Genomic DNA, 25,657 nt, shown 5'->3' on the forward strand with positions numbered 1-25,657 from the left:
GCCCACCCACCCAGGGCTGGCTACCTTTGCTGGTCACTGGGATGTCTTCTGTCCTGTCTAGAGATTCTTTTTCTCTCTGGGGTGGCTGACAGATAGGAGGAAGTCAAAGTCTGAGGGATGGGCTGGTCCATTTTTTTTTTCTTGCTCTAGAGATAGAGGAATGGACCCTCAGGTTAGTTCCCAGCATCCTCCGCTTTCTACACCTGACTCCCGTAACCAGACATTTGCTACCGTGTGTTCAACTTACACCGCAGAGAAAAGGTTCCTGGGGTGCCCCGTCGCTCGCAAGGATGGGCTGCAAGGGGCAGAGAAGAGCTGCAGCACCATAGCAGCTCCTCTTGGTTTGGCCCACAGCTTTGCCCTCCCAACTGAGCAGTTTGTTGAAATATCTATTACCGTCTCATGGAAATGGTGAGTAAACTTCCATGAAACACCTGAGGGAAAAGCAGAGCCCGGCTGACCACCGCCAGTGAGAACAGAGAACCTCTGTACACTCACCCTGACCCATGCCGTGCACACATCCCAGGGTATGTGTTCACATGCTCTCTACCACTGCATGCATGCATACACATACACATTTCCTCTCCAACACACATGTATGCACACTCTGCTGCTCCACAGCCCCCGATACCACATATATCCCTCCCTCCACCACACCTATCCTCCTCCCCTTTCTCTCTCTCATGCTCATTCCAGAACTCCTGCCCCAGTGTTGAGCAGCGCGTCCTGAAGACCTTCCCCGGAGTCTCATCTCTGAAGTTTCCTTTTGTCCTTTGGGAGGGTGGGTGAGTCTTGGTTCTCAGGACCTGAGATCGGTCAATGCATGGGGGAGGAGAGGAGAGGGAAAGCAGAAGCTGAACATCCTTGGACCTCCCCACAGAGCCCCCCCTGGCAGCCCCAGCTTTCTACTCCCCGAACTCAGGCCACACTCCATCTTGGCCTGGGATTCTGCGGCCCCAGCCCTCCCTGCTCCACGGCTCCGGGCTGACTCTGCCGCGCACTGCATCCCCGTGTTCAGCAACAGCTGGCTGAGCTTAATTAAGCCCCACAGTGCTGGTTCCACCTGGTGAGGAATTAACAACAACAACAAAACAGCAAACATCGGAGGAGGGGGTGGGCTGGGGCCGCCCGCTATTTCCAGAGGTGGGAACGGGGCTGGGAATCCTAGCCTCTGCCTTTTCCTCTGTGACAGCCCTTCGATGCATACTGTCACCACTGAGTCCAGGGAAGGTATCGCCAGTCTAGGCATGATGGGTCTGAGCCTAGTGTCTGTATCCTTCTCTGTGCAGGGCAGGCAGCCAGTTTCCCCCTCCAAGGTGAGAGGGCTCAGGCTACCGAAGGCCACAACTTAGCCTTCCACGTGTGTCTGCTGAGGACTGTCACATGTGTGGCCCTGGAGCCACCCAGCTCACAGGCATGTTTGTGGTCCCCACGGTCCAAGCAAGTGACATATGAACAGAGACCAAGGATCCCACACACAGCGACTTTGCAGGGGGGAGCCGTGGATTGGCCTTGGAAGAAGCTGATAGACATCGCCCTTCAATGTTCCCGTGTCCTGTTGGGGCTGTAAGCCAAGGTGGTGCTGGCTGCAGGGTCCCTGAGTGCATAGAGCAGAGATGCTGGTGTCCGGGGATCCCATGGCTCTCAACTCTGTGCTTGGCAGCACTGGCCCCAGGAGCATCCTCAGCCTCCAGGCTACAGGACTGGAGCTTGGGAAGGCTGGCCATAGCATGGCTGTAGCCATGGAGGATGGGGCTGCCTGAACCGGGCTGAGAGGAGAAGCAAGGTGGGGCTTCTGCAGGTGCCGACTCCAGGGGTGGCTAGGGAAGAAGCCACAGCTGGGCCACTCCAGGGGGACGGTCTTCAGAATGCCAAGCTCAGACAGGCCAGCAGATGCCAAGGCCCCTTGTGGACAAAGACTGGTTCTTCCGGAAATTTTATTTCTAACGTGTATACATCTGCTTCCAAGGCAAGTTTGAGAAATGTCAGGAAACAAGATAGCAGTTGTAGAAACCGCAGGTCGTCTATGTCATAGGTGACTGTCCTCTGTCGTGACCGCCGGGGTCCTGCTCTGAACGTCCTGGCACCTACAGGGACAGGGAAAGAGGAGGGACTTGTTAGTCGTATGTTCAGATTTTCAGGGTTTTGTTTCCTTTTTTGGTAGGAGGCATGGGAGTTTGGTAGAAAGAGTTTAAGTAAGTTCTCTGACTGTGTCAAAATTACCCAGCCTCCTTCAGTGTCCAATGTGTTGGAACAAAGTTGTTCAAAATATTGCCATTTTCCTCTTATTTGCATTTAGGGGAAATTCCTATGTATTCTGCTCCTGTTGGGTCAAGGATCTATTAATACCAATGAGGTCATGGTGGTTGAAATACTGTCTTTAGCTTCTTTCTTCTCCTCATCCCTCCTCCTCATTTTCCATCTATACATTTGACAGGGATGTTGAAACCTCAAACTGAGACTGAGTTTGTCTGTTTCCATTTAGATTTGCCTAGTTTTGCTTCATGTTTTTTGAAACTTTTATTTGTTTTTCTTTTCTTTATTCTTTCTTTCTTTTTGTTTGTTTTTTGGAGAAAGTTTTCTCTGTGTATCCCTGACTGTACTGGAACTCACTCTGTAGACCAGGCTGGCCTCCAACTCACAGAGATCTGCCTGCCTCTGCCTCCCAAGTGCTAGGATTAAAGGTGTGCACCACTACTGCCTGACTATGAAAACTCTGAGCAGACTCATGTATGACTGTGGGTCTTCCTTATGAGTTCATAGCTGATGCGTTTCTCTTTAGCGCTAATAACACTGTCTGCAGGCTGCTCTGTCCTCTATTAGCGTAACCACTCCTGATTTCCTGTCCTCTACAATTTTTAAAAATTATGTTTGTGTTGGGGCGGGGAGGGGGCACCCATGTGCATGCACACTCAAACGCCACAGTGTGTGCGTGGAGGTCAGAGGACAGCTTTCAGGGGTCAGCCCTCTCCTTCCACCGTGTGAGTTTGGGGGATCGAACTCAGGTTGTCAGGCTTGGGGGCTTTCGCCTTCCCACTGAGCCGTCTCACTGGCCCTCCTTTTGTTTCCTTTCCTTTTTTGTGGTGCTGAGGATCCAACCAACTCTCTCCAGCCCTTTAGCCTCTGCTTTTTTAACCAAATATTAACCCATTTATATTTAATTTAATTATCAACATGATTGAATTTAAACTATCTTGCTAGTTGTCTTTTATAGAAACTTGGTTTTTTGTTTCCTATTTTCCTTCTTGCCTACTTTTGAATCATTCGGCTATTTGGTTTTACTTAGGAGATACACCTCCGTCCGAGCTTCCCTTATTTTTGGCAGCTGCTCTGAGGATTGTGATGTCTTCGCTTTGGGCTCCTATCACAGCTACACTGAATTGATCTGATGCTTTGGAAGGATGATGCTGTGGTACCTCTCTCCTCTTGTCCTGTGTTGAAATCACACACTCCTTCTGCAAATGCTATGCTCCCCTCCAGACGCCATTATTTCTATCTTGTCATCATCCGAAGAGACTTTGTGTTACCTCATTCTCTTGGCTTCCTTTCTGGGTTGGTCTGAGGCTCTCCTCTCTGTCTTTTTTTTTTTTTTTTTTTTTTTTTGTATTTTCGAGGCAGGGTTTCTCTGTGTAGCTTTGCGCCTTTCCTAGATCTCACTCTGTAGTCCAGGCTGGCCTCGAACTCACAGAGATCCGCCTGGCTCTGCCTCCCGAGTGCTGGGATTAAAGGCGTGTGCCACCACCGCCCGGCTTCCTCTCTGTCTTGAAGGACTTCTCCACGGTGCCTACACACATGTCTGCTATGATGAACTTCCTCAGATTTTGTTTACCTGAAAATGTTTTATTTCACCTTAATTCTGGAAGGATGTTTCATTTTTCTTTGTTTATAGGTTTGTTTCAACATTTTAAAGACACTCTCCTGCTGCCTCTGGCTTGCATGGCTTCTGATTAGAAGTCATCAGTGTTCCTTACCATGTGCCACTGTCTGTGACACACCTGTTTTCTCTACCTGCTTCTGGGGTTTCTCTTTAGCTTTGGTGTTAGTAGTTTGCCCACAATGTGCCTGCTTTTTAGTTTTATGCCACATGACCTTTATTGATTTGTGGATTGATATTTTTCATCTGATCTGAATTTCTGTCCTCTCCTTCCAGGTCCTGGTCACATACATGTGATACTGCTTGGAATTCTACCACAGGTGGTAGGATTTCTGTTGTTCTATTCTTAAATCAGGGTCTCACGTATCCCAGGATGGCCTCCAATTCAGTCGGTAGCTGAGGATGACCTTGAACATCTGATCCTCCTGTAAACACCTCGTGAGTTCTTGGGTTATAGGTGCAAGCGGCCATTGTGCCCAGTTTATATGGTGCTGGGGATCACATCCAGGGCTTCCTGACTATTAAACAAGGGCTGAAGCATGTCTATAGCCCTGTGGAGTTTTTAAAATTGTGCTTAAACTTGTATTTTTAAAAATGGATCCATATTCGTGTCTACTCATCATTTTTCTGTGGTCCCAACGGCTGCTCACCTGTCTTTCACTCAAATCTTTCTCTTCTAATTTCAACATCTGGGTCACCCCTCTCTGGGTTTGTCCTCTGAGATCTTTTCTATAAAGAGGATCATATTTGCTCCAGCCATGAAGCTTTACCCAGCAAAGCTGTTTTGAACCTGTTAACAAAGGGGGCTACCTGGCACTCTGTGCTAGGCCATCATCACCCTGCTCTCAAGACTTGCCTTTCCAGGGCCATCAGCCAGTATTTGCACTCCATCTGCCTAAGCGAACACTGTCGCTGGTGCCACATCACCTCTCCACCCTCTGGGGACAGTTCTCATGGGGCCTCTGCATTTCTGCTCTTGTCATGTGTGGTTCCAGGGAACTCCTGTGTACAGCTCTGGCCTCTTATTTGCATTGCTTCCTTCTCTCTCTACTCCACTAATTGCAGACACCTCAGTACCCTCGAACACCAACCCCTGCTTCCTCTATCTGCTAAGACTAGTGTGCTGTACTGGTCTCCACCTCACTCAGCAGAGGCCTGAGAACTTTCTCCAGGCGGAAAGCTGGCGGTGGTTTGTAGCTGTCTGGGCAGCACCTGAAAATGCTTGTTCCATTCAGTTGGTCACAATTTCACTGCTGTCAGACCTGATGACTTAAAAGGCGGGCAGAGTCACATTGGCTGACAGTGTCACCAGCTTCAGTACGAGGTCAACCGGTCCCACTGCTTTGGGCCTGAGGGAGGCAGAGTATCATACAGCAGTAGAGTGTGATAGAGACTTCTCACCTCACAGCAGCCTGGAAGATGGGGAGGGGAAGAAAGGGAGGGAGGGGAGGAATGGAAGGGAAAGAAAGGGGAGAGAATAGAAAGGAAGCGCCCAGGACAAGATACCCGCTAAGGGATGCCCCCAGTGAGCGCCATCTCCCACCAGGCCCCGCCCCCAGTACTTCCACCTTAGTATGAATCTCTCAGTGAATCTATTCACCGAGGAAGTCAGAACTCTCAGGATCCAGTCACCTCTCAAGGACTGGATCCACAGCTGGGAACCAAGCATCCCACATAAGAGCCTTCCAGAAGACATTCTACATCTAAACCACCATGCGCAGGGTTTGTGCTGCTAAGCAGCTGTCTTTGGCAGGCATGTGATTCCAACGTCTGTTATTCTAATCATGGCCAGAAGCAGTCTCACCATCCACCTCCTTCCCTAACTTCCCATCCTTCCATCTGTGATGGGATTCCTTCAGCACCCTGGTCCTACTAGAGCCTTTTCCATCCCCCCAGAAGCCATCCAGATGCTGTCATTGGGTGCATTTGGGGTTCTCTGCAGGGGGATGAGTCTCACTCTGAGCCTGCCGATGCCCCACAGGTTAGCACTTCACCTGAAGAAAGTGTGCAAGCTTTTTTGGGAGCTTAGTGGTTACCTTGTTGATGTCAGCACACAGTGTTTACAGACATGGGTTTGGGTGGGGGCCGCTCTTCCTCAGCCCTGCTTGCTTTCTGCTAAGCAGAGTAGATGTCTAGAATGCAAAGATGAGGGTCTTTGGACACCACAATCCCAGAAATAGATCCAGAGGGGCTGGCAACTGTGTTTCTGCTTTGGAATTTGTTCAGTATTTAACAGAATGTCCTTAAACATCAACCATGGTTCAGGCTCTGGGGTTGAGATGAAATGCTCTGCCCTGGAAAAGCTATGAGCCTGGAATAAAGGTAGGGGGAACAGAGAAACAGACAGGTGATGTCTACCAGGAAGCCTGTGTGGCGTCAGCTTGGGCAGCCTCAGCCCACCTGGAGCAAGCTTGGAAGCCCTCCTAGGAGACACCAAGCAAGGCCGTGAGTCCCCAGGAGGAGGGCTGGGAAGGAGGGCATGTGAAAGGGCTGGGGGGATCTCCAGAGAGTGGAGCTCAGGTGCACTTCACAAGCACTGAGGATGAGGGACCAGCCCCAGAGTGCTGTCACGGGATGGTGGATGTGATCCAGAGGTCAGTGAGGAGTGACCGGCAGCTTCAAGTTAAGCATTATGCTCCTAAGTTCCACTGTGGCCACTGTTGGTGGATGGGCTATAGAAAGGAGGACCTGAGAAGCAAGCGGACCAATGGGGGACTCTTCCAGTAATGAGAAGAGAGGAAGTAACAGGTTCAGGGCATGCAGACCCACTTCTGAAGTGCTAGCCTCCATCTCCACAGAAGGACCAGAGCTGAGATCACATGCCTTCACGTGTTACAGGGAACAGCTGCTGCATGCAAGTGACCTCTCTGTGGATGCCGGATGTTTGACTCTTGTTAAATGCTGAGGAGACTGAAACTCATGGGAGAGGGCCAGTACCTGCCTAGCTTCACAAGATGCACACAAGATATAGAGCCAGATTTCAGGCTTGACAGCAAACAAGGGCCCTGATGCATGCAATCTCTCTGGGGTCCATTTGCTGGGCAGGGCTAAGCAGAAGTTAGTAAATGCAGGTCTACAAAGGCACACACGTGTGCATAAACACACAAATAACTCATGCTTACACGTGTGCCTAAGCACAAATGCATACACACATGCATAGCCCTCAAGTTTACACATACAACATGCTCACACACACACTCACACATTCAGGCACTGAATGGGTACACTCAGTCAAAGGGTAGAATGGAGGATTGTTTCTGGAGCATCCCTTGTCTCCGGTGCTTCTGGGGTCACCCTCTTCCTTGGGCCAGCAGGTGGCTGCTGGTGGGAAGGTTGGCAAGGGGTGCCAATACTCTTTTTCAGCACACCCAGAAGCACCTTCTTTTTAAGTGTGGGTACCACATACAGGTGCCAGACTCGGCTTCCTGTCAGGACCAGAGGCTGTCTCAGGGACCCATGCAGGACCCCACACAGAGGAGGTACCAGGGTCCCCAAGCTGGATGGTGCAAACCCATGATTCCTCACCGACTCTGTGAGTGTAGAGTGCTCCCAGGAGACCAAGGGCTACACCTCCACCTCCCGGCCTGGAGAAAGCAGCTATGTCTCTGGCCATGACACACGTGGCTCCCAGCTGCTCTCCCCCTGTCTTGCCCCATGCCCTCCTCACAGCCACACTGCCTTCCTGAAGGAACACAGAGGTCCCCACCGCCCACCCAGCTGCCGTGACTCTCTTTGGCCCTTCCTTCCCTTCCCTTTCCCTCTGCCCCTCTCACCCTGCTCTCTCTTCCCCTCCCCCATCATCTCTCTCCCCCTCTCGAGCAGCAAGAAAAATGGAAGTTGAGATCTTCTCTTGGCGATAATTATTGAAAAGTTCAGTCAGAGACAGACAGCGATGCTGTGAGCAGGCGGGCAGGGGAGGGACATTAAAATGCACACGCACAGCTTGCCTTGCGACAGATGTTGGCATAATTAGAGAGGAAAAAATTATGAAATTAATTTGTGGTTCAATGTAAATTTCACCAATGGGGGGAAAGCTGATCTCTAGTCACCTCATGCGTGCACACGGGCATGCACACATACCTGACATGCCCACATGCCTACGTGAGCACACATGCCTATGTGTACACACCTGAATATGCAGATCCCAAACTCCAGGGGAGTGGCAGCTGTCAGGCCTCTTCAGGGGAAAGATGGGTATGAAAAAATAGGAAGGGAGCGATCCGAGAGTGGTTCATCCTGTCAGTTCGGCCACCGGGATTGCTGAAGATGCGTCCCCTCCCCCACGTGGTGGGAAGAGCGCGGCTAGTGGAGCTGGATGGGTCCTTGGGTCTCACAAGAGCTGGAGTGTGACAGTTGGTATAGCTCAAATGCACATAAAGCTGGAGCTGGGGCCTCACCAACCTAGTCCTCACTGTGTGCTGGACCTGTCTTTGAGTCGGCCTCCAGCCATCACTCATGGGCAGATCAGAATGGAGAGAGCATTCTGGGGTCTGAAGGCTGGGGAAGAGGCAGGGCCTTGTGGCCAAGGTAGGGTGAGGGGATTGGCAAGTCCTTGGGGGGAGGGCCAACATGTATAGCTTGGCTGTCAGAGGTCCTAGAGGGTGGGTGCCCATCCGAGGTGGGTGCAGCAGAGAGGGACATTCCACGTAGCCAGCCTCCTGCCCAGCACTGCCTGCTCAGTACTGCTGGGCAGGTGGACATGCAGAGGCACCATTCACTACTTCATAGAGACCACACACAGGCAACCCTGCCAGGCTGGGACTGGCTCCTTTCTTCTGTTTCAGTGACCATGTGACCTGCCGGTGCTTAATTATTATACCTTTCCGGTGAAGACTGTCGCTGGCCTCCCCCATCTGTCCCCCTGGGCTGGTCACGCACAGGAGGATTCTCTGAAGGTTTCTGCTCCACGCTGGCCTCCACCCAGGGTCACCTTCCTTGACTGGGACAGTATCAACTCACTTATGCACTGTCCTCCTGGGGCTGGACCCGAGTCACAGTCCCCACCCCTCCTGTCCCATGGCGAGTCTTCTCCTAAATCTCTTCCCTCACTCTGTGTGTCCAACGCGTCCATCATTTCCCATCCGCTCCTCTCCTTTAGCAGCCATAGCTGTGAGGACTACCCCCACATGGTTGTCTCTTCAGCCGGGTGGACTATGGGGCCTGCACCTCTCAATGATGCTCCCCTGGCCCCCACTCTCCATGGTAACTGCATCTTCTAGTGCCCCAGAGGCAGGCTCAAGCTAGACATGCTCCCCCAGCCCAGTCAAGCCTGTGCTCCTCACCCTGTGTCCCCTCAGGGTCACCCATCCTGGTGTGCCCTTCATAATCAATTTGCTACCTCCCTCCTCCAGGAAGCCCGCCCTGACTTCCCGCTGCGGAACAGGATGCACGCAGCCACATTGTTCAGTGATGCCTTCTCATCAAGGTTTGTGCGGCTGGCGCCACCTTCCTCCACATAGGCCGCAGTCTACAGATCAGCCCCTCCTGGCACAGTTGTTACTGGCACAGAAGGTTGTGTTGACAAGTCTAGACCCCAGGGGCCTGGGGAGGTAGATATGAGAGGCCCAGCTGTGGCTGTCAGAAGTCTGGCTCATAGCAGTTGCACACCTAAGGAGAGTAGTGGCGGGCACTGTCACCTCCGCTGCACTGGTGGCGCTGCCAGATGTCAGGCAGTGGCCTCGGACGCAGGGAGACCAATTTATGTTCTGCAGGTGGCCTAGGGTCCCAGGGACACTCAGGAGTAGCTCCAACACAACTTGGAATGGAGGGTTATGTATCTTATTTATTCTTGTTCTGTGTGTGTGTGTGTGTGTGTGTGTGTGTGTGTGTGAGTGTGTGCATGTGTGTGAGTATGTGTGTATCTGTGTGTGTGAGTGTGTGTGTGTCTGTGTGTGCATGTGTGTGAGTATGTGTGTATCTGTGTGAGTGAGTGTGTGTGTGTTTGTGTGTGTACGTGTGTGTGTGTGTGTGTGTGTGTGTGTGCATGTGGGCACGTACATGCTACTGTGCACACATGGAGGTGAGAGGACTTGCATGAGTCAGTCCTCTTCTAACATGTGGACCCCCGGATCAAACTCAGCTTGTCAGACTCGGCGCCAAGCATCTTTTACCCTCCAAGGCATCTCGCTGGCTCCTGGAGCAGGGATTTAAATGTGGCCTGGGGCACCCTCAGGCCCAGACACATACAAGAGGCTAAGAGGTCCCTCGTGATTAGGTTCAGGGCCGTGAGACCTGTGGGTGTTGGAGCCAGTGCTGCCCCTAGACTTGTGGTACCACAGTGGTGTTCTGGTCCTGCCGCCTCTGTGGAAAAGGGCAGGGCCTGCTTAACAGGACCGAGATGGGGGGAGGTCCACGGCCCCGCCTGTTTCTGGACCTCTCCAAGGTACTGAAACGAGTACTGAGTGAGGCTAATACCTTGCGCCAGAGGCCTGGGCCTGGGAACTCTGCTGGGCTCCTGAACCCATCCATGCCAGCTGTGTTGAAGACAGATGATGTGCCTTACAGTCTCTGAAAGATACTTGAAATCAAATGGGTGAGGTCAGGCCTCGGGGTGACAGTCTTCACCCCGCACTTGCTGTGTGTCTCGGTCCGATTTTCCACTCCCCCTCTGACCAGATGCAGTATCATCTGCCCTTCTGAGAGCTTCAGATCTGCCCTCAATCGCTGGTCCCACAAGGGTGGAAGGAGCCTGCTCGCTGCCTTCAGTTCTGATTGCCTCGAGCCCTTTAAACTTATATCATCGTTTCCAGCCAAAATAAGGAGTAGAAGGGGAAAGTGAGGCTGGATGAATCCACATGTTCCTCCGGGGAACCCTCTGTATGTGGGTGTGTAAGCATCCGAAGCACACAGGGAGAAGACCTCTGCTGAGTGGGGGATGGTGTAAGTCCTACACTAACAATGACCCAGCCAGGGTGTGTACGGTGAGGATAGAAAAGATACAGCCAGCAGTCACAGGTTGGCATGTGCCCTGCCCGCGGGACAGTGTGTGCCCCGTGTCGGTGTGGCATGTAGACATGTGTGTTTCAGGGGTTGTTCCAGGCAGCCCCCACCAGATCCACTCCCCAGCTCATTAAGGCTCTCCCATTATTCTGACATTTGTGCACATCACGTACCGGCAAGAAGTAATTTACTTAGAAGAAATTAAAAGTTCATTTTAATTGAGCGCACACTGCAGTATGCAAATGCACAGCACATTATGTACACTGATGCAGAGGCAAAGCTATCATCAGCGCTTAACCCTCCCCGTGCTGGGCTCCTCCGCTCCAGGAGGGGCTCCAGGCCGCGGGAGGCCTGCCCGACTCCCCAGCAGGAGGAATCAGCAATGCTTAGAGTCCTGGGACATCTCCAGACAGTAACACTACCTGTGCACTGGACCTGGGGTAAGACTGCAGGCTCCACCCAATCCAGGTCCTGCTCACAGACTTAATTGATGAGGCCTCGAAACCAAGCCCTGGGTTCTGCTGGGGACAAGTGCATACAGGTCTACAGTGACCCAGGACAGGCTCAGTACCATTGTGCAGGCTACTCTGAGCCTGCCTCCTGGTGGATAGGTAAGGTGTCAGATCTATGGTGGGGCCTGGTATCTCCTGTGGGCTTGGTCTCCCGTAAGAGGAAGGGTTGAAGCAACTACCATTTCGCCAGGATCCAAGTGCTTTCCAGCAGCCCACGGCAGAGCTGCTCTCCCTCTTGAGGTTGAAGTCCAGTATCGTGCCATGACTGGATGCATCTCATGCACTCACTACTCTTTCTCTGGAGGTTCAGAAAGACAGCCGCAGCTACACTTCCTGGAGAGGCTTCAAGAGGTGGGGCTAGGCTGCAGTCTGGCTCAGCTCCTGGAGTCCAGACCCTGTCCTGAAGGGCTCAGGGGCATCAGGAAAGAGAGAGGGATGTACTGGGACTTCTCTTGACCCTGTCAGACTTTCTCAATGGGGCTCTTGCCCTTACCCAGAAAAACAGAGGCGTCAAGTAAGCAGAAAAAGGACCCATCAGGAACAGCCAGCCTGACCCCTGGCAGGGTCCCCTCCCAGGAGGTTCCAGCAGAGGCTGAAACCAAGGTAGTAGGGCCTGGGTGTGTGTGCCTGGATCTCTGGGACCTCCTTGCTTTATCTATGGATGGGCAGTACTTGGCCCCTCCAGATGGCTGTGTGGCACAACCCAGGGAGCAAGTGGCTGGGATGGGTCTCTGCCTTCCCACAGCTACCCCTCTGCTCCTTGATTCTCTGCTTCTTCTGTCTTGGGCAGCAGGGAACACCTGTTCAACCCAGCCAGCCCTCTCCAGGACAGAGCAGAAGGCCAACTCCCATCTGGCCTCCCTGAGGGAGTAGACTGGTCAGGAGCAAGCCTCCCACCGGAGCCAAGGCTGGTCCCTGGGATGTTGTTTTCACTTTGGATTTTTGCTACCTGTCAGACCTGGGATTTTTAATGACAGTGAAATGAAGCTGCTTCACAGATGTGAGATGACAGCCAGCTGCAGGAGGCAGACAAATTACCTCCAGACCCAGCCCACAACGCCCACACATCCACACAAAGGAAGCCAGCCTGCCTCACTTGGATGAGCAGGATCGGCAGGGGGCCTGAGCAAGCTGTTCCTGCTTCCCCAGGGCTCCCGCCCTGCTACGGGCAGTGCCTGCCCTCCTGTGCAGTAAGGGCAGCCTGGCTACAGACTTCTTGCCCTGGCCTTTAGAGTTCACGTGAATGTGACCCTCTCCTAGCCACAGCCATGTCCCCTACCCAAAGACCAACTTCCTACCCATCAGTCATTCATCTCATAAGTCTCCAGTGAACACCTGCTGGAGCAGGAGAAAGAAGGGCTTGTGCCACTATAATAAACCCTGGAGAGTCGAGGTTCAGAGAAAGAAGGAGACACAGAGGGAAAGGAAGCCGAGGAAGGGGATCTTCAGGAGGGAGGGAGCCCACAGCGGGAAGGAAGCCAGAGAGGAGAGCCAGGACCAAGTTTCTCTCCGCTGGGCTTGGCTATGAAGTATGGAGCTCTTTTGCCTCCCCTGGAGCTCTGAGACCCTAGGTGGGTGAGCCCTTTGTTAGAGAGGCCCATGAAGGGGGTCTGGACTCTGGATCTATACTGGCCCAGGAACCTGTACTGGCTGCACACCTGGGATCCTTGGGCCTCCGCTCTCCACTCCCAAACAAAGCCTGACACTTTAGTTCATGGGCCTTGCCGTTTCCTCTGCAGGAGGCCCCAGGGAGTCAGGGGAGAACAGATGTGGCCCCGGGCAGAGGCAAGGTGGACACAGGATTGGGGGAGGTGTGTGCATCCCTTCTGTCTATCAAACAGAATAGCAATTGTGACCTCCCAGATGGAGGTCTAGCCTCACACCTGTTCCCTGTTGTACCTTCCTCCCTGGGTAGTAGGCGTTTGCCTCTGTGCCCTCTGAGCTTTGGGATGTGTCCCTAGGGTCTTCCAGCACTATCAAATCCTCATCCTATAAAACCTCCCCCTTTGAACACACACCTGATGGTTCCCCTGAGGGACCGGAAGAGTGTTCTGCTGATGGTTGTGGGGCTTGGGATGAGCGACTGAACTCTGGGCGCGTCTTGTGGTGTCACAGGCACACATTTTAGCTGAGCTTGGCTAAACCACAGGAAGGCTCAGCCCTGCCTCTAGCCCTCTAAGTCTGTGAGTCCAGAAGTCCGGCTGGGTCAGGGGCTCTGATTCCCCATATGGGGACCAAGTGTGTCTTCAGCACCTGCTCCTGCAGGGTCCCGTCAGTGTGTGGTTCCCAGCAGCCCCTCACTCACAGCCCCTCCATCATGGCCGGCAGTTTCCCGGTTCTAGGTCTCATTTTATGCTTCGGTTCTACCGCCTCTGTTCCGTCCTGCCCACAATAGGCTTCTGAGACAGCTGGCACAGTCCTGTTCCAGAGTGTTCTTATCACCCTTGTTTCTCGGACCTCAGCCATGCCCCATGAATTGCTAGGCCTCCAGTCTGGTCGCCAAGACCCTGACTCTGCAGATAGGGTTCTTGTAGTCAACAGTCCTGTCTACTGACCGCGGGATCAGTACTTCTGGGCACTGGTCTCACTGGGCATGTGCCAAGAGTCAGGCTCAGTACAAGGCCCTCTGGGTTCACCCCGGGCCACTTTGCAAATGTGCAGACTGAGGGCAGTGAGAAAAATCCCAGGAAGGCCACAGATGGTGAGCAGCTTGCCTCTGGGTCTCTAGGCCACTGATACTGCAAAGAGGACTTGGCTCCTTGCTTGAAGTGGCCGTCGATGCCAAGGCCGTGTGGGCTCTGTGGGAACTTGCATGGTCCACGTTTGTCTAGAGAGGGTCTCAGCTGGAGGACATCTTGGTGTTCATCCATTCCATGTGGCCAAAAGACTTCAACTATGGCTCCCCAGAACTGCAGATACCCAGCGTCTTGATTTCTGTTCTCAGACCTTAGCCTTCTGCCTGCCATGGGTACTCAGGACCCTAACAACCCTCTGCCTGGCCCTTCCTGATGGGCCTAAACCTGCCTCCAGCAAAGCTCCTCTGTTACGAAGAACCAAGCCACATGAAACTCCTTTCTAGTACTTAGAGCTGCCACAGCTTAGTCCTCCGGGAAGTCATCATGCACAGTAAACACTGTCATTTTTGCACTGTGAAAACACAGTTCTGATGAGAACCAGAGTCTCCTGCAACCACTGCGACTCACTACACCAGGCAACGTGCAGGCTCAGGGAGGTCTGACTGTTTTTAGGACGCACACTTGAGTCCACCGTTCAGCCCTGACCTAACACATCACAAGCCCCTAAATATGGCGGGGACCACTGGCCCATTCCCCTGTATCTAGCTGTCCTTTTGCTTCCTTCCTCACACCAGCTCCATCAACTGGAGAAGCATCGCATTCTGCAAGAGCCAAGGCAAATGGTACTTCCTGCAGGTAGTGGACTCTCCAGGGGATGCTTACTCCAGGGAATGCTGGGAGTTATTTGCAGCATCTCTTACATCATTGGCCACCGCAGCCAGTAATTAGCCTGTGAGGAAGGCAGGGCAGCCATGGCTAACCTGCCACTTCTTATATACCCAGCACTATACTGACCCTAGACGTGGGACACAGTGAACAATTGTGGAACAAACCAGCAAACAAATAGAGTAACCAAAAGGACTCAGACGCCTGGCTCCTGAAGATCAGCCAAGGAGGAGCGCTTGGGGTCATCTGTGAGTCCCCACACTGTCTAATACTGAAGGGTCTAGAAACGTGGCCCTGTAAAGTCAGGGACAGCTAGCTGAACCCAATAGTGTGTACAGGGGCACCCCAGAGTGGTCCAGTAGCTCCTATGTGGGCTGAGTTGGGTAGGCAGGGTCTTTGGGGGAGGGTTAGCTGCACCCCCATGCACTCCCTCCCGGAGGCTCCAGATGGAGAGTACAAAGAGTTAAGTCCTCTGTGAGCAACTGCGAGAAAGTGGTAAACAATTTTTCTCTCCCTCGGCTAAATTAATATGCAAATTCCTAAGCCCCCTCCACTGGCGTCCCCTGCCTTGAAATTAGCGAGGTAGAATGCTTGGGCTAATTATGCATTCAAACGAGCAGGCTGCGTTCTTGCAGCGCTAAGAGGATGCGGAAAATGATTGTGAGAAGATGGAATTGACATTCGAGCGGGTCCTTCTGGGACATCTGGAAGTGCTCTCGCGTGCACAGCAGATGTAACCAGGCAGTGACCGCCAGCCACCCCTGGTCTGGTGGTGGGTTCAGAGGCCAGGGGCGGCTCTTCGCTGTTGCTCTAGGGGGAGAGGAGAGACCGTGAGTAGCCATCTACTCTCCAATTCCCCACCAGCTAAGCACCTTTATTTCTGCCCTGACAAACAAGATCCTCCCCCCACCTAACCCCCCACCCCCCTGCAGGCCTTCCACACTGCTGGTACCCACAGCCAGCACCACAGCAGGGATGCTGTGTGAGCACTGTGGGCAGAGCCCAGAACTGTCGAGGGAAGGGTGAAGTATCTCTTAAGCCCTTTCAGCTAGAGCCAGAAGGTCACTCCAACATGCCTCAGTCATAGCATCCGCCACCCAGACGTGGTGTTTTGCCACTGTAGGTAAATATTGATCTGAAGTGGAGCCTCTCAGAAAAACGGGAGTCTGAGGAACAGAAACAAAACAGAGATTGCCTGGTGCCGGCAATGGGTAGGAAGGCTGGGAGAGCTGGGCTCAGGAGCTGGCCATTCTGAAAGCGGAAGGTGGGTCCAGACCTGGAACCCTTTATTACTTAATCTACTGATGAAGCCTACCCTCCTTGCCTGTCAGTCACAGCCTCCCAGTTTCTGCTGTACAGAGGCTAGCTGTCCCTTCCTGCCTTGGTTTTCTGAACATGGAGCCCTGTCTTGGCACAGCCTCTCCTTGGGCTCCATCTCAATGAACTGACTGCTGATCTCCACAAGACTGACCACGTGAGACCAGGGTGTGGTCTCCTCCTGGTGCTTCCTGGCTGCCGGGTTTCACCATAGCCCTTTGATTCACATGGAGCCTAGATGTTTGCTGTTCCAAGAGTCTGAGCATGACCTTTCCCTTCCTCTCTAAATCCCTACAAAACGGTGTTGTCCTGTAATCTCAGCAGCAACCATGGTCCCAGGCCTGTACCTCAACATGCTTGAGGTCTGCCAGTCAGGAGGCTGGTGGGAGGATTAATGCGCTGCTCCGATCTGCTGGACACACTGGAAGCTGTAGAGCTGTAGAAGAGGAAGCTCCTGTCTGAAGTGTGAGCCAAACAGTGTGGGAGGTCCTGGAAGCGTTCAGCGATCCAAATCCACTCACACTGCAAGCCTGTCCCCACCATAATGACCACTACCATGGTCAATCATCACCATCACTACCATGCCAGCACCACCACCATCATTGCCGTTACTATCACCATCATCGCTACTACGCCACCACCAGCACCACCAGTTACTATCGTTATCACCATCATCACCAGCACCATCATCACCAACACCGTCATCACCATCTTCGTTATCACTACCATCATTACTATCAACACCATACCATTATCACCACCATTATCTTCACAACACGGACTTGGTACCAGAAGTATAAATTATGTTCTTACATTGAATCCTGACACATACACACTGAATAAGAGTAAGTGTAAGTCTCGGTCTACAGATAGAGAAATTGGCATAGCTGAAGGCCGAGGCTTGATCCAGATCTCCCCGACACCAGCATCCCAAGTTAAAGGCTCAAAACTTTGCGGCTTCTCATCAGTCAGTACCTCACCTTCCAGTTTAGGGATGAGGGACAAAGCAGTACGTGTCCTAACCGTGGAAGCAGCGGAGTCAGTGGTGTGCCAAACTCACAGCCTGTGGGACATGAAATAGTGTGTATTCTTAGTTATCAAGATAACTAAGAATGATTTTTTTTTTTTTGCAATTACAGATGCCTTTACCTCTGTCAGTGTGCGTGTGGAGGGCCAGAAGCAGCTGGGTTGGGGAGAGAGTGAGACCCAGCTGCAATCTTATGGATACAACCTGGCACAGGGACCCTTTCCAGCAGGAAGGCTGTGACCTCAGGACCTGCAAGCTACCCCAAGACCTTGATTGGAGAGGAATATAGGCCTCCCCTCAATGGCCCTGCCTAAGAGCTGTGTGGGACTAGGCTCTGAGGAGGCCAGACTGCCACAAGCCACAGCCTCAGCCCCAGGGCTGTGGCTGAGCAAATAATCTCCCCTCTGCGGCCCTCAGTTTCCTTATTATACTACCAGAGTGGTAGACACTTTCTAGACATTTGCCTGAAATTCTATGATTCTGAGTCCAGGTTCTTGTTGGCTCATTTACCCATAGGTCCATCACTCTACAAGTGTTCATGGGAAGCCTCTAGTGTTCAGCTCCGGTCTCAAAAGCAGAATCATACTTTGGGTCCCCAAGAGGAGACACGCATTCCAGAATGAGCCTTTAATTCACAGAGGAGAAGGGAGGCAGGGACCTATAGCTGAAGCAAGACCAGTGCTGGAAAACAAGAGACAGTACCCTGAGCTCTGCACAGCACAAACAAATGAACATGCCCTCCTCCCTCCCCGACCTGCCATCTTCCCACCTGTCCCGGGAGAATAGCCAAGATTTCCAAATTCAGAAGGTACAAGGCAGAAGACAGCAAGTGGAAGTCCCGGACTCCCCCAACGCCCCCCCCCCTTTTGGGTAGCGACATGGGGATGGATGGGTGATGTTAAATATTCATCAGATGCAATGAAGTTACTGGAATTGCCCATTAAGATGTAACGTGCAATTTGCAGCTTTCTCCTAACACCCAGGGCAGACACTCGTCAGCGGGATGGATGGCGGGCCGCAGAGGAAGACGAATCGCCAGGGAGATGGTGCATCTCAGAGCGATCAATACAGACCGGCAGCTCCAAGCAGCCCGATATTCGAGCAATAAGTAGAAGTAAATAGACAGGCAGATTAATTAGGCCTCTGGTGGGGAGGGGTGAGAGGAAGGCCTGGAGCACAATCTATAGGCAAGGATAGGAGGAGGTGTTATCCTGTGAGTCCTCTACAGTGGGCGTCGAGAGCTCAGGATCCCAACCAGGACAGGTCCCAGGTGTATTTTGACAACAGCTGGCCATGCTTTGACCCCGATTCTGGAAGGCCAGCTACATGTGGCCTAGGTGGAGCCACTGACTCCTGTGGGTTAGAACCTCCAGAAGGGAAGAGACCCACAACTTCCTTTCTCACCGCCGGGAACCGGCTCCCTCCCTGGAGCACAGAGCCGTGGGGGTCTTGGGGTTCAGGGGGCTTTGTCCCTCTGATGGTGATGCATGGCTCTACTAATTCGCTGCACGAGGCTGTTAATTCTGGCGCAGCTGCTGCAGCCGCCCCTCCAGGCGCTCTGTAATGCTGGGCTGTGGAGCTTGCTGCAAATTAACACCATTTGTTCTGCGGAACATGTTTCATTTCTGCACGACACGCATAGCTTATTACCTCGCTGGCAGCGTGGGGAGAGGCAGCGGGGGCCAGGGAAGGGAGGGAAGACATGGCCCAGACCCTTCCTGACTCCAACTTATTCTTTCCAAACCTACTGCCTGTGTGGGGGAAGGGCATCAGTCCTGGATTCAGTGATTTTGGAAGGGCTGGGAGTCCCTTTGAGGAGTTCCTGGGGGAGAGAGGTTGCTGTTCCAGTTCCTGGTGGCTGGTCCCCAAAAGGAGGCCAGGGCTCCAGGTAAGGGTCCTGGCCTCTTCAATCCTGGCTCTGGTCGCAGGCAGCTTTATGGCCTCAGGGAAGCACTGTGACCTCTCTGAGCTCTTTCCTTCCTTAACTGTGGAGACACTGAACTAGGGGGTCCACCAGTACAGCTCCTAACTCTGTGGTCCACAGCCTGCTGAGTTTCTACTTTGTTGTGGTCAGAGACAGTCATCTAAGTCAGGCAACTGACAGACACAAAGATTTGACCCAAGGCCAAACAGAAGTGAATGGCCCTGGTGCCTCAGTGAGCCTGCTGGGCTACTCCCATGGGGGCAGCCCCTGAGCCTGGGTAGAGCAAAGGGTTCCTTGGTCCCAGGCCGGCGGGAAGAAGATATGAGTTTTCATTCAACCTATTGTGGCTGTCAATCATGAACAGGAGCTCCAGGGTCCCACAGCCCCCACAGTGGTGACTCGTGACATTTGTCACCCCTTGGTAAAAGATTTAGGTTTCGCTTTGCCTCTCTGCTGACCAGGGATCTGGCAGTCCCTCTGGGATGGTGTGGAAGTCTTTGCAGAATGCTCACCCAGGCCCTTTACTTCTCCTCTGATACACACTGCAGGCCCTCAAGTTCAGCAGTATCCTGAGGGTCTCAGGACAGCACTCCATTGTACCTGCCCACCACAGGACAGGCAGACAACCTCCCAGCTCATCAGGAGAAGGACCATGGGGCCAAGATCCACGCTCTGAAAGCCAGGAATCATGCTCTTAGGGGCTGCAGGTCCTCTTTGCTATGACACAGAAGCCCCTTGGGGCCTTGTGAAAGGGGTTGGACCGGAAACTCCTGCGCCCCCAAGGATCTCCTGGCCCTACATGAGGGTGGCCCCAAGGAAGAAGTGAAGGATAGGGTTGTCTAAACCCTAAGAAGTCACTGTCAATGGCAGAATGCGCCTGCTCATCACCAGCTGCCATTCTGGAGGGTGAGGTTTGGGCAGGCGGTGAGCCTAGTGATCTCTTCTGAGTTTGTGACCTTGTGACCGGGATCATATTACACACACTTGACCCAGGGCTAGTGATCCTCAGCCATGCTCTCAGCACCTAACTCTTCCCTGGGACCTCTCTGTCAATCCCACCCAGAACCATGATCAGAGCATCCTACGAGCAGGGCATCAAGGAACATAAGCAGGGAGAACTAGTGATGAGGCTGGGGCCTGGGGCCATGGAAGCCCTTCCGTGGCTCCGCTCACAGACGCTCAGCAAGTCATCCACCTCTGGGATGAGTGAGTGAAGCATTGGCACACTGCCCCCACCCTCATTTAATAGTCCAGGAGCAAGGACCGGCAGAACCTTGACTTTGTGTGGGACCTTAAACATGACGTGTGGTAAAGGGGTTCAGACCCTCAGCATGATGTGTGGTAAAGGGGTTCAGACCCTCAGCATGACGTGTGGTAAAGGGGTTCAGACCCTCAGCATGACATGTGGTAAAGGGGTTCAGACCCTCAGCATGATGTGTGGTAAAGGGGTTCCTGGACCTCCTGTCTCACTTGAGAGTCTTCCTGACAGCAGAGCAACAGTGACACTCGGGTGAGAACAGTCCTGTGAAAAGGATGCTCCACAGATGCAGGAGCCCTGTGCCTGGTGAACTGTCTTGTGCTATTAGTGAGGTTGGAGTAACCGGGTGGCATTCAGGTGTCATATATATATTAGCCTAGCAAAGGTACTAGTGTCGGGCTCAGGAATGTGGAGACCAAGGCCAATGGGAGGAGTGAATGGGGCATGAGGTCCAGGCAGGCCAGACTCAGAGCTCTTTGGATGTACCCAGGACTTGGGATAGACTAAGAACCCAATCCACCAGAGGAATGACAACCAAGAGTTCCACTAGGCAGAGTTCCTATGTGGCCAACCCTGCAAGATGAGACTCTGCAGTCAGGAGGGAATCGGGTCCAGGTCCTGACAGAGCAGCACGCACAAAGGCTGAGGGACGAGAGACTGTGCCACCTGCTCTGGCCACTGACTTTGAAAGGAGGGCCACAAACTGGCCACAGGAACCTGCCTCAATCTAAGGCTGGTATGGGTGCCTTGCCCACCTGTGCCAATAGTTTGCATGTGAGCCTTAAGAAGTAACTATCCCCAGTCTATGGCCTCCTGTAGACATGGCTGGCAGTGGCCACGAGCTGTTTTCTGTCCACCATATTTCCAGACCTGGTGGGCCAATTCTCTGTTGAATGCAGTAGCTAGGCTTTCCTGAGGGCTTCTGAGGGCTGCAGGGGAGCGTGACACACAGAAGGCACAGCCGGGTCCGTTGCTCCACATTAGCAAGCTCAGCCTCCAGCTACAGAGCCTGTAGCTGGAGATTTTCTCTCAGAGGAGCCAGGGGATGGATGTCAGGAATCAGACTGGTCAGCCACGCCCAGCAAGAGGAATATGGGTGGGCCATAGACTTGACATGTTAGTGTGGGACAATGGAGGACATGGGCAGTCCACTATCCCTGGGCTTGCTGGATAGAGTGGGGTGCTCTTGGGGGGTGTCTGTCCCCCATGGAGTAGCTTGTCCCATGCAGAATGAGCTCTCCCGCCCTTCAAAGCCAAGACCATGTTGATATGCTTAGCTGCTGACCCTGGACCCTGGGAGTCCAGAAAGGAGTCAGAGCGGTCCTGGGGCAGGGAGAAGGATAAAGCCCCAGGTGACCCTGACTCTTCTCTGGACAAGGGGTGGATCTGGTCCAGAGTCCATGGAAGGCTCCTGGTAGGTGCCGGCTCACACTCAACATTGGGGGAGCTAGCTGCCAAGCTCCTGGTCGTGGGGAAGCTGCAGAAGGTTTTTGTGTCAAGAGGCAGAGCGACTGCATGAATCTTTCATTAGGGAGTAACGCGCAGCCCAGGAACATCTGGTGGAGTCTCCAGGGAGCTGGGCCAGCGCAGAAAGCAGGCACTGTGAAATTCGGGAGGCAGAGGGGGAGGAAGGAGCTGGGAGGCAGGTGGGATGCCAACCTCCCTGCCTGCCTTCTGATCCTCAGGCACTGTAGAGCCCAGGACAAAAGGGCAGGTGGGTCCATAGCTCTTCCCCATCCAGAAGGCCCCTACCCCTGCTGTTTTACCTCTATCGACATCAGCAAAGACCTGCCCAGTGTAGGGTAATCAACCACCCTATACCTCCCCTCCAGGTCAGAACACAGCAGCTCTGAATGGGAGGGCCTCTAGGGAGTTCCATCCTGGAGACAAGCTAATACTCTCCATAGGCAGAGGTGACAGACGGACAGGTATACATACCACTTACACTGGCCTGGAGCTAGTGGAAGGTCCAGTGCGTATGCAGGGTCTCTTCCCTGACAAGTATGTTTGTGTTGTGGACTGAGGCTGTGCTAAGGGCACCAGGGTCACAGTGGACAGCTAGGACCACCTGAAGACTCCTGGGACTCTGAACCAGGCCAGCATGTTCCCTTGCCAGGGGAACATCAGACCAACGGCAACTTGCCCAGCTGCGTGAACCCAGACTCCCCAGGGCAAAGTGTGCACGGTGAACTGAGTCCACACAGCCGTTTCCAGCCCTTTCTGACTCCCACCCATTCTACTGTACCGACCTGGTCCGCAGAGCCAGACAGCCAGAGGGTCCACCCAGACCCTGGCCAACCAAACAGGCCTGGTGACTATAGACAGGTCCTTGTCATCAACTGAGCCCAGATCCAGGTCAGACTGGGCCAGCATTAATGTTCCAAAGTTTGCTTCTGAGAACCCCCGGCTCTGAGGGGGTGGATGATGCTAAGTCTGTGCTTCGGAGCAGGAAGCCTGACTGGGATCCCCACTTTGAGCCCTTCCCTTGAGCTGGTCACCTTGTTTCCTTCTAGCTGAGAATCAACCCTTTGGCCCTGTATGTAGCAGTGACCACAGCAGGTCTATCCTCTCACCTCTTTTTTCCAAATGCCCAGTGGGCGCATGCCTACTCATCCCCAGCCCTGTGCAGAGGCGTACCAGGACCTGGCTCCTCCCAGGATTTTCAGAGGGAACTCTCTCCTCACAAGGCTTTAGCCCTCGTCTGTCTAAAGGCTGTAGCCCGCTGTGGCAGTGCCTCCCCCAGGCTGTAAGGAGAGAGCTCTGATTGGCTAAGCAGTGCTGATGTCTGGTAGCCTTTTCCTACTGGGTTGCCTGTGGGACCTCTATAGCTCAGCCTTTGCTGGGCTCTGAGCCTCCCCTGGAATCTCTTCCTTTTCCCCAGGCCCTGCCCCAGACAATGAACCTGGTGCCTCCCAGTCTCTGAACCATGCTTCTCAGTCTCTTGACCTTCAGGTCCCTCCCTGATCCTTCTGCAGAGGCTCCTCTGCTCACCTGGGCCCTAGACTACACTCTCCACAGTCCCAAAGCCTAGACCAGCCTGATGGAGGAAGCTGGGCACCACAGAGCCTGCACCAAAGCTAATGTCTCTGCTTACCTGAGCACCCAGGCCTCCTCGAATGACACCTTCCTGAGATTTGAGTGACTTCCTAGAGCATGACATTGGAACAGAGTGGCCCAAGTACCAATGCGGCCCAACTGTCCCTTCAGCCTGAGGCACGAGTCCCAGAGCCCGTGCCAGCCTCTCTTGTGGAAGGGAAAGAAGGGAAGAGGGGCAAGGAGGGAGGCTGATTTCCATGTTTGCCTGGAACCTCACTTAAGGAAAGGTACCCGGGCACAAGGGCAGCACCCACACCTTTGCCTGACCCTCATTGGCCACCTGGGACCTCCCATGCCTTACCCAGATGGAATATTCCCGTCCTCAGCCCTACCCTCTCTGACCAGCCTGTGACCACTAAGGAGGGAGTGGGTTTTGTCCTTGGAGCCACTAGGAAAGCTTAGTCACATGCCCCTCCCCTCCGGAGCCCACCCCACCCGTGCCCTCGGCAGCTGGCTCCTTGGCACTGGCACCCGGATCCCTTTGACGGCACATTTGGCTTCAGTCCCATCGATCTGCACACAGGCACCGAGGTGCCAAGCCTGGCTGTGGGCAAGGATGGGGACTCTGGAGAGACTGAGAGAGTGAGGCACATTTCTCTGGATGCTCCGGGACCCTCCAGCACAACCCCAGCCCATCCTGACCCAGCTGCCAAAGGACACAGATCTATCCCTTCACGGTCAGGGGGCCTTGCGTAACCAGGGTGGAGAGGACCATCCCTGCGAGTACGGGCATTGGTGGAGATGGTGCAGCCTTGAGACCACCACGAGGCGCGGCTGCCGTAGTCACAGTTCCAGATGGCCCACCCAGGCCAACCCACCCCACATCTTTAGAACACCAGCCAAGCGCACATGGAGAAGCAGCGGGCACCAAGACATATTAAAGGGCCCAGAGGTTACACGGAGGTGATCTGGATAGGAGGCAGCCAGATTCCCTCAGACCTGGCCCTCTCTGAAAGCTGCCATGCCGAGGGACCCGCACCCAGGTCAGACTCGGCCCCCACCTGCACCCCAACACAGACACCAGAAACCTGCACTTGAGCGAGCCCACCCTGTCCTTACCTGGTCCATGCTGGCCTTGCCTACATCCACCTGCTCCCAGGCTGTCCTCGGCGGCAGCAGCGCTGCCAACTGTCTTCTGCCTCCTCACATGGGCTGCCAGCGATCTGCTGTGGGTTTTGTTCATGGGGTTTGGCCTCACGCAGCCGCCGCCGCCGCCGCCGCCGGCACTCGAGATGGCAAGCGTCCATCTTTCTCCATGCCCGTCCCTCACCTCTGCAGTCTTCCTGTACCTCCTGTGTCCCCACGGTGCCCGCTCTGAGGGAGTTGGCACGGACAGAGCCCGGCCCGCCTCTGCAGCTGAGGAAAGCCATGCTTCTTTTTTCTGTATTTTAAACACACACACACATACTCTCTCTCTCAGACACACACACACACACACATGCCAAGCCCCCCACCCCCGACAACACGCATCCCTTCTGTCAGGAACAGACCTAGCCAAGAAAGCCCCTCGCAGGCGGGGGCAGAGCGGAGGGGCTCCGCAGAGCTGGTATAAACCCAGCCCCATGGTTCCGTCCCTTCCTGGCCCCAGTACGCTGCCTCTTACGTAAACCGCCAGGAAGGAATCAAAAGGAAACGCAGATCCATGTCACATTTTGGAGCCTCCTGATTGGGTACACCTTTTAACTGGCTTGGTCCTTCCAAGCATGCTCTGGCCTCAGCCATGCTGAACCCTGCCTCGCTACCCATCTCCCTCATCATTGTCCGATACAGCTGGACACCCCCAACTGGCCTGTGCTACAGTGACCACATCCAACCCCTGGTGCCCATTCCTGGAAGGGTATTGATTTTTGAGACCAATTCTGGAACACAGGCTGAGAACTCTGATTTGGTCTGCTCACTGGGCAAGAATCTAGTATCTACAGGACAGAGATTTCTGGGTGTTTTGGGTGAACCTTCAGGTCCTGACCTAAGTCTTGGGTGACCAGAAAAGGTACCCAGGGGACATGAGAGCCAAGGCCACCCTCAGGTCGGGGACAGAAGATGGAAAAAGAGGAAAGTGGCCAGACCTCCAGCTAGCTACCCCAAGGCAGTGAGACCATCAGAGCCTCCTGCCTTCTTGATGGCATTTGTTTTCTTTGTTGTGGGTAAGGGACTTCAGTTTTGTCCACCGACTAGAACAGGCTTCTGAGAGATGTGGTAGAGGCTCTGTGGGGCCTCGGGACAGTATGGCTTCTGTGATGGAAGGCAGA

General features: G+C 53.7%; 1 protein-coding gene across 2 annotated transcripts; it reads right to left on the reverse strand.

Moving 5' to 3' along the window:
- Positions 1 to 1,101: 1,101 nt before the first annotated feature.
- LOC119088092 lies at positions 1,102 to 24,994 on the reverse strand. 2 transcript variants are annotated; one of them, XM_037206335.1, is made up of 2 exons: positions 24,468 to 24,994; positions 1,102 to 2,087 (listed from the first exon to the last, which is right to left on the reverse strand). In XM_037206335.1, the coding sequence occupies exons 1-2, from the start codon at positions 24,970 to 24,972 to the stop codon at positions 1,864 to 1,866; spliced, it is 729 nt and encodes a 242-aa protein (XP_037062230.1). In that variant the 5' UTR covers positions 24,973 to 24,994; the 3' UTR covers positions 1,102 to 1,863. The 2 variants fall into 2 exon arrangements, with proteins under 2 accessions (XP_037062230.1, XP_037062231.1); XM_037206336.1 differs by lacking the exon at positions 1,102 to 2,087 and having other exon boundaries at positions 23,515 to 24,764; positions 24,899 to 24,994.
- Between the last annotated feature and the right edge of the window lie 663 nt (positions 24,995 to 25,657).

This window comes from Peromyscus leucopus, chromosome 5 (assembly GCF_004664715.2).
Source record: "Peromyscus leucopus breed LL Stock chromosome 5, UCI_PerLeu_2.1, whole genome shotgun sequence".
Classification (NCBI taxonomy): Eukaryota; Metazoa; Chordata; class Mammalia; order Rodentia; family Cricetidae; genus Peromyscus; species Peromyscus leucopus.

What these genes read in the sequence shown, in the direction of transcription:
- LOC119088092 (XM_037206335.1), bottom strand. Translation starts at nt 24,972, where the DNA reads ATGGGGCTGGGTTTATACCAGCTCTGCGGAGCCCCTCCGCTCTGCCCC. An exon ending in GCAAGGCCAGCATGGACCAG is followed by an intron (nt 2,088 to 24,467) that starts GTAAGGACAGGG and finishes CTGTCCCTGTAG; the next exon opens with GTGCCAGGACGTTCAGAGCA.